This window comes from Sinocyclocheilus rhinocerous, unplaced genomic scaffold (genome assembly GCF_001515625.1).
Source record: "Sinocyclocheilus rhinocerous isolate Xijiao unplaced genomic scaffold, SAMN03320098_v1.1 scaffold555, whole genome shotgun sequence".
In the NCBI taxonomy this organism is placed as follows: domain Eukaryota; kingdom Metazoa; phylum Chordata; class Actinopteri; order Cypriniformes; family Cyprinidae; genus Sinocyclocheilus; species Sinocyclocheilus rhinocerous.
This window is the reverse complement of record NW_015629527.1, coordinates 424,206-432,241: the sequence shown is the minus strand read 5'-3', so window position 1 is coordinate 432,241 and position 8,036 is coordinate 424,206. Positions and strand designations below refer to the sequence as shown.

Genomic DNA, 8,036 nt, shown 5'->3' with positions numbered 1-8,036 from the left:
AGCTGTATTTTCAGCATCATTACTCCAGTCTTCAGTGTCACATGATCTTCAGAAATCAGTATAATATGCTGTTTTGCTGCAAAGTTTTCAAATATTTTTGTGGAAACCGTGATACGTTTTATTTTTCAGGATTCACAGATGAATAGAAAGTTCAAAAGGACAGCATTTATTTGAAATAGAAATCTTTTGTAACATTATAAATGTCTTTACTGGCACTTTTGACCCATTTAGTGCAGTCCTGGTAGTGTATGAGATGTTTAATATTAAGTTATGTGAAGCAGGGTTTTCAACCAATGAGATTTCACTGTGGGCGGAGCCACTCAGCTTGATGTGCCAGAAATAGACATCAACTTAACAGCACACAGATAAGTGCTGCTCTGTTCAGTCAATGAGTGAGAGAGAGCGAGAGAAAACGAAAGAAAAACTCTGGGCAGATGAAAGGAATCTTTAGAGATTAGAGCTCGGTGTCCTGCCAGAGAACACAATCCTGTACTGAGAAGCTCAGATCAGACCCAGCATGCCTCTGCTTGCCACCGTTACTGTCTGTCTGTCTGAGTCTCTCCCATGAGTCCTAAAAGCCCAGAATTCCTCAGGTTCCCGCAGGGGTCAATAACACCACACTCCCTCCTGTCAGGAGGTCAGAGTTAATGAATCACAGACGCTTTCTGAAGAGCACAGTGACTTTGAGTGGGCTAGAGAAAAAAACCAGACAGTGTCTGTTCTCCCAGCTAACAGGGAACCTTTTCAGAATGTTCTGTAATGTTATGTAACGTTAATAGAAAAAAATTTTTCTGAGTTATCTGGTCTTTACTAATGTTCTCAAAATTTTTGTACCAAAATGGTATTTAGACATTATTCATGTATTGTATTTTTCAAAATGTTTTAGTTTGTCTAATGATTTTTTAAAGAATGTTTACTTCTTGTTTCAGAGAACATTCAAAAGTAAGATTTCCATAATGTTACCAAAATGATAAAATGTTCCCTTAATGTTTGCATAACCAGAAAACATTTCATAAATAATGTTTCCAAAACTAAATGTTTTTTAAAAAGTTTGCAAAAAAGCATTAAATCCATGAAGTGTTTATACATCATTAATGGGATGTTTTTTCTGAAAAATGTTAGTTGGACATTCATCTAATATTTTTTAAATGTTACTACTTGTTTCAGAATATTCAGAGAACATTCAAAAGTAGCGTTCACATTGTGTTTGCAATGTTCCATTAATGTTTGCATAACCACAAAACATTTGAAACATTTAAAAAGTGGATGTTTTAGTTGTTCAGAGAACATTCAAAAATAACATTCATAATGTAAAGTAACGTTCCCACAGCGTTTGCAAAGCTATGAAATTAAATGTTCTCTCAATGTTTGCATAATAATTTTAAAAAAAAAAACTGTTTAAGATGTTCAGAAAACATACAATTTCAAAGTTCTCAAAATGTTAGCACAAAAAAGGTGTTTATACATTCTTCATGGAATGATTTTTTTCTGAATGTTTCAGAATGTCCATTTTTTAAAATGTTGCTACTTTATTTGGAACATTCAGAGAACATTCAGTAACATTCATATAATGTTTGCAAGAATTCTAAAATGGAATGTTCTTTTAATGTTTGTATAACATTTTTTAAATGTTAAAAAAAAAAAACTGGATGTTTTGAACATTCAGAAATAACGTTTTTCAAAACTTGTTAGCACCAAAATAGTATTTATACATTGTTTTAATGAACTGTTTTAGTTAGACGTTTGTTTTTTTAAGATTTTTTAAATGTTACCAATTGTTTCAGAATGTTCTGAGAACATTCAAAAGTAACGTTCCTATAATGTTTGCAAAATTATAAAATGGAATGTTCCCTTAACATTCACATAACCAAACAATTTTTTAAAAACATTTTGAATGTTCAGAGAACGTTTTCATAACTAAATGGAACATTAGAAAAACGTTCTTATAGAATATATTTTTGTTAGTTGTTTAGGACTTGCATCATCGCATTACAAGTAACACATGTTACATAATCAGATTACTTTTTTCAAGTAGCTAAAGAAATAACACTATTTTTTTAATTTAGAAGGAAATATCTGAGTTACTTCTTCAAATAAGTAACGCCAGTTACTTTGTTTTCCATGTATTGACTGACAGCTCTTGTGTTGCCATGTTGAGAGAAATCGAGAGTAAGTGCAGTGCGTTGTGTGCGCTGTGTGAACATGATCTATGAGACTAAATGCAAACTCAGAATATGAAGCAAACCTGCAATAATTAAATATGTTAAACAACACAAATATCCTTTAAGTATTTAATCCCATTTTATTCACCACCGTCTTTGCTGCTGACCTTCAATGATCCAATTCAACCATATGAATACGCAAAAATGACTTTAGATAAACACAACATTTTTTATTGCTGAAGAGTGTTGAAATTTCTTCTCCTGCTTCCTATTCTTCATGCAATCCAGAACAGCAGAAAGGTTTGTTTGAGCTGCGCTCTCTACTGTACAGACGTGAATTTACATTTCCTTCAGCCTGAGGCGTATTCATTTAACTTCTGTTGTGAAAGGGCCCCAACACTGGCTGCGTTCACTAGACTTTTTATACCATGGTAAATCCACTGCATACTAAGCAGAAAACAGTAAACTTCCAGTGCAGACGGCTTTGTTCATTATAATCAGTGTTGGGGAGTAACTAGTTACATGTAACTAAATTACGTAATTTAATTACAAAATAAATGTAACTGTAATCTGTTACAGTTACTGAGAAAAATGTGTAATTAAATTACAGTTACTTATGAAAATGTTAACAATTACGAAGGGGGTTACATCTGAATATTTTCACACACATACATATGATTGATTTCTTTCTCAAATTGCATCGACTGCTCTAATATATGAGACACCAATGTTTCAGGAGCTTAGGACACAGAATAGGACACATGTATTTGATAACGGTTTCATTTCCTATTTGAGTTTATGTATATGCATTATTTTTTGGGATTTTTTAAACTTTTCTTTTTCCAAGGCATTGTTAGATGCCAGTGTTTCCTGTCATAGCTATGCAAAGATTTGATTTCAAAAACAGTATCATAGCTATTAAATGGTTTCTTGTTATGATTTTAAACCTGTATTTACCTCAGAATGATCTCAAAATAAAAAGAGTTGTTAAAGTCTGCTTTAAAATTCAATGATTATAATCTTAATTCAAGTGAAGAAGGATTTTGAAAGTCAAAATCAGTGTTGATCACTACTGTAAGGTTTATGCTGCCTGCTTTAAATGTTTCAAATTGATCAACAGTTGAAAACATTCGTTAGAAATTTATAAAATAATCTAATGTAATCAATTACATTACTTTATTAAAGTAATTGAAATAGTTGCACTACTTATTACATTTTAAACAGGGTAACTTGTAATCTGTAACCTATTACATTTCCAAAGTAACCTTCCCAACACTGATTGTAATAGCGAACTAGTTTTAATGCAACAAAACAAGCCGTGTTAAGTGTTGCTACTACTGCAACGTCATGTTTTAAGCTGTGAGTGTGTGTGTGTGTGTGTGTGCGCAGAGGCTGATAGAGACGTCGTCGTGGGGAGATGATTTGACGGCCATCGAGCAGCAGATAGCCAATCACAGCGCGTTTCACAGCTCCATCCAGAGAAGTGCTGAGGTGGATCGAGCGCGAGCGGAGCTGGTGAGTTACACACACAAACCTCCTCAATGAAACAACACAGACGTGACCTTTAACACACACACACATATCTGTTACTGGCTGCCATATCAGTGCTGGACTGCTAAAATTATGGTCTGATTAGTCTAATTTATCTGTGGCAGATTAATAACTGTCCATCTTTTCTACTGTGCATTATAATGCACCTGGTTTTCTTTTAAGCATATACTATTTAGGATTAGAGCTTATAGTGAGATTTATTACATGATTAGGTCATATTTCATCTCATAATCAAAAAGTGTGTGTGTGTGTGTGTGTATATATATGTGTGCGTGTGTGTGTATGTATATATATATATATATATATAAATAAACAAACAATAGTAAGAATAAGTTTTTGTAATGTTTCTTTTTTAAGAAAATAATTAATTAAATTATTTTAAAGAAAATTATTAATTTATTGAAATAATTTTACAATTTGTATAAATTTGTATTAAATATTTCATATGATATATTTTACCCGAAAATCAAAAGAAAAAAATAAAACATGATATTTTACATGTGGGTGTCAATATGCAAAAATGTTTTAGATGTTATGTAATGTTTTTTTTATTTAGAAAATGTTTATAAAATTTTTTTACTAATTGTATTCAATTTTCTTCATTTTTATATGTGTGATTTCATGTAATTTTTTTAAACATTTAATTTTTTCATGTGTGTGTGTGACAGATAGATAGATAGATAGATAGATAGACAGACAGACAGACAGACTAGGCACGCTCGTTGGTGAGACGTGCTGTCATACTCACCGAGTCTAACTCCATACTGAGAAAAGAGATCCTCTGCACGGGGGAGGGCTTGCTCTTTTCCCAGTTGACCTGAAGCCCCAACTGGCTGAGGTGCCGGAGCACCAGATCCCTGTGATCACACAACTGTTCTCGCGAGCGGGCCATGCTCGAGATAGTTGAGAATTCTGATGCCCACTTCCCGTAACGGGGCAAGGGCGCCCTCCGTGACTTTCGTAAGACATGGGGGGACAGGGAAAGCCCAAAGGGGAGGACCGTGTACTGCCATGCCTGACCCTCGAATGCAAACCGTAGGAATGGCCTGTGTTGAGGAAGAATCGAGACACGAAAGTAAGCATCCTTCAGGTCGACCGCTGCAAACCAATCCTGGGGCTGGATGCATCTGATGATGCGCTTCTGCATCAACATCTTGAACGGAAGCTTGTGAAGGGCCCGATTCAAGACTCGCAGATCCATGATTGGCCACAGGCCACCGTCTTTCTTAGGCACGATGAAGTAAGGGCTGTAAAACCTTGACACCATCTCGGCTGGAGGGACAAGCTCGATTGCGTCCTTCGCTAATAGGACCGCAATCTCCTCGCACAGGACAGGGACGTCTCGGACTGCCACTGAAGTCTCGAGGACGCCACTGAACCTGGGGGGTCACCTGGCGAACTTAATCGCTAAGCCGAGTCGGACTGTCTGAATGAGCCAGCGGGACGGGTTGGGCAGCACGAGCCACATGCTCCCAACTCCGTGCGATTGGCACCAAAGGGACAATCGACATACCCGCCCGCAGTGGTGCAGTGGTGGGAAGTCGTGCTGGATGGCCCAGAAAGCACTGCGTTCTTCACTGTGCCCTTAGGCCAACAGCAGAACAGAAACAAATGAAACAAAAGATTCTCCACCCGGCCCTCCTCTGGGGGAATCTCAGCTAGGCTGAGGCATAGATGGCGCTCTTGGGCCACAAGTGTGGACATTGCCTTCCCGAGGGACTGCATTGCGACTCCCGTCGCCGGATGGCGAAACTAGTAGCGTTACGCCTCAACCCCGGGTCGGTACTACCCTCGTCCATTTGTTTGAGTGCCTTGGCTTGGTGGACCTGCAGGATCGCCATGGCATCCAGGGCAGAGGTGGCTTGGACCGCAGCACTGTCCGTCAGCTTACAGGCTTTGGATGGGAGACGAGGACGATTCCTCCAAGTGGCGGCGTTTTGCGGGCACAGGTGCACCGCAACCGCACTCTCCACCTGGGGAATGTCAACGTACCCCCTAGCCACCCCGCCATCGAGGGTAGTGAGGATGGAGGCAGACGAGCGGCTTCCGGCCGAAAAAAAGGCTTCATCAGCTCCTCATGCACCTCCGGGAAGAAAGGAACCGGGGCAGGGCGTGGTCGCGAGCCACGGCCTGTGTCGAGGAATCAATCATCCCGCCGCAAGGGCTCGGGACTGGGTGGTGTGCACGCCATCAACTCTGGGTCCGATTCGGCGGTGGCGACAACACCCGAGGGGGGCAGCCCCGTCGAATTGTCATCCTCAGAGGACGATCGCCCATCCCCCAATGCTGCTATCGACATCTGATCCTCTATCGGCACGCCACGCCGAATGAAACACTGGGCACGCCATGAGACGGCCCAGCAGAATCACCGGGGAACCACGCAGAATAGCTGCTGCGGGAGGAGTGAGAGGTCCGCGGGGACTGGCCCGGCGTCACTGTAACCCTCAGATCGTCCAGAGCACTAGCCGACGGTTCTCTGCTCGCGGCAGAGAAGCCAGCGCGTGTAGTGACAGAGGGAGCCCCTCCCATCCCCGTGAGGAGAGAGAGGCGCGATCGCAGCGCTGCCATGGTCATACGCTCACAGTGAACGCATGAACCATCCACGAACGCAGCTTCAGCGTGCTGAATGCCCAGACACTGAAGACAACGATCGTGGCTGTTGACAGAGGAAAGGAAACGACCGCAACCAAGAGGACACTGACTAAACGGTGTCTTTAAAAAGACGTGATCCGTCCGTGATCAGAAACTGCTCTTTTAGATGAAGCACCCAGAGGAATCGCTGAATTAACAGAGACGCCACTGATTGTGCCGTAATGCCACCCAGAACCGCCTCTTCTTCCAGCAGCAGAGAGAATTCGCCTGGTGAATCTCGAACTGTGTTCATTCACTCGGCTCCGAAGCAAAAACCTGATGAGTGGATGCACCTGTCGCCTATTTATCCCCGTATGCATGGGGAGTGGCTCAGCATGCAAAATCCACTAGCCAAATTTATCAGAGAGGATTCGGGCTCCCAAGTAAGACCCCTAATGTCGTCACAACATAACTCGTAGTGACCGACAGATAGGGATAGATAGATAGATTATACTGTATGTTATAGACAATATGTAATATATCTAATGTATATAGTATAATGCATCATGGCAGTATTTGTTGTATATTTTCACCTTTTTGTTGCTTTAGTTGCGAGGCAAAGACCAAAATGCAGAATTGACCAAATCCTGTCTCAACAAACTGGAGCAAGAATGGGACAGTCTGCTGGTGAGACCGCCTCAAATCAAATCCTTAAACATACTGCTAAAAACATGTGTTATGTTTACTTTGTCAAATGTAAATCTTTAGAAGCTACGAATCGCATGTTTCTTAGATCGTTTTAATTTCCCAGTGTTTGAGAGAGTTATTAAAACATTATTAAAACATCCTCAGAAAGCCTCGTACCAGCGGAGCGTCCAGCTGCAGGACCTGCGTAACATCATCGAGGAGATCTCCGGACAGATCATGTGGGTGAACGAACGAGAGGAGGAGGAGCTGGTGTTCGACTGGGGCGATAAAAACATTGACGCCTACATCCCTCAGAAACAGGAGAGCTTCTCAGTAAGAGCACACACACTCACACTCCTTCAGACGTGTGATTATTACTGACAATACGTTTGACTCGTTCAGCAATGTGTGAAAACAACACAAAAATGAGAGATATTGCCTTGGCAAAAAGCTGAAATAAATAAATATATATATACAGTTGTGCTCATAAGTTTAAGCTCATAAGTCACAAGAAGGCAACACAATGCATTAAAGGGGTCATATGATGCGATTTCAAGTTTTCCTTTCTCTTTGGAGTGTTACAAGCTGTTCGTGAATAGATAAGATCCCTAAAGTTGCAAAGACTAAAGTCTCAAACCCAAAGAGATATTCTTTATAAAAGTTAAGACTCGTCCACGCCCATCACACGCTTGAGGTATTCGGCCAATCACAACGCACTGGATAGCTGGCCAATCACAGCACACCTCGCTTTTCAGACCGATGAGCTTTGTAAAAATCGACGCGTTTCAGAAAGGCGGGGCATAGAGGAGAAAAAAAAATTTAAAGTTTTGGAAAAAAAATTGTTTTTTTAACCTTAAACCGCTTAAACACATTTCATTACACCAAATACACAAATAGTGTTCTTTTTAGCAACGTCATATGACCCGTTTAAGAGCCTTTTGAACAGGATGATGATGTGTAAATTCTTCTCATTTTGTTTAACGATCATGTTTTTTCATTTAGTACTGTACTTCAGAAGCTACATAAATACTTACATGTTTCCCAGAAGACAAAATAAGTACAATT

General features: G+C 40.2%; 1 protein-coding gene across 2 annotated transcripts in view; it reads left to right on the top strand.

Moving 5' to 3' along the window:
• Nucleotides 1-8,036, top strand: part of dspb (desmoplakin b) — a 49,150-nt gene that overhangs the window by 7,936 nt on the left and 33,178 nt on the right. For both annotated transcript variants that reach the window (XM_016551200.1, XM_016551199.1), the window contains exons 5-7: nt 3,552-3,677; nt 6,894-6,971; nt 7,137-7,304. In XM_016551200.1, coding sequence (XP_016406686.1) covers nt 3,552-3,677; nt 6,894-6,971; nt 7,137-7,304 — 372 coding nt within the window. The remainder of the gene's footprint in view (nt 1-3,551; nt 3,678-6,893; nt 6,972-7,136; nt 7,305-8,036) is intronic.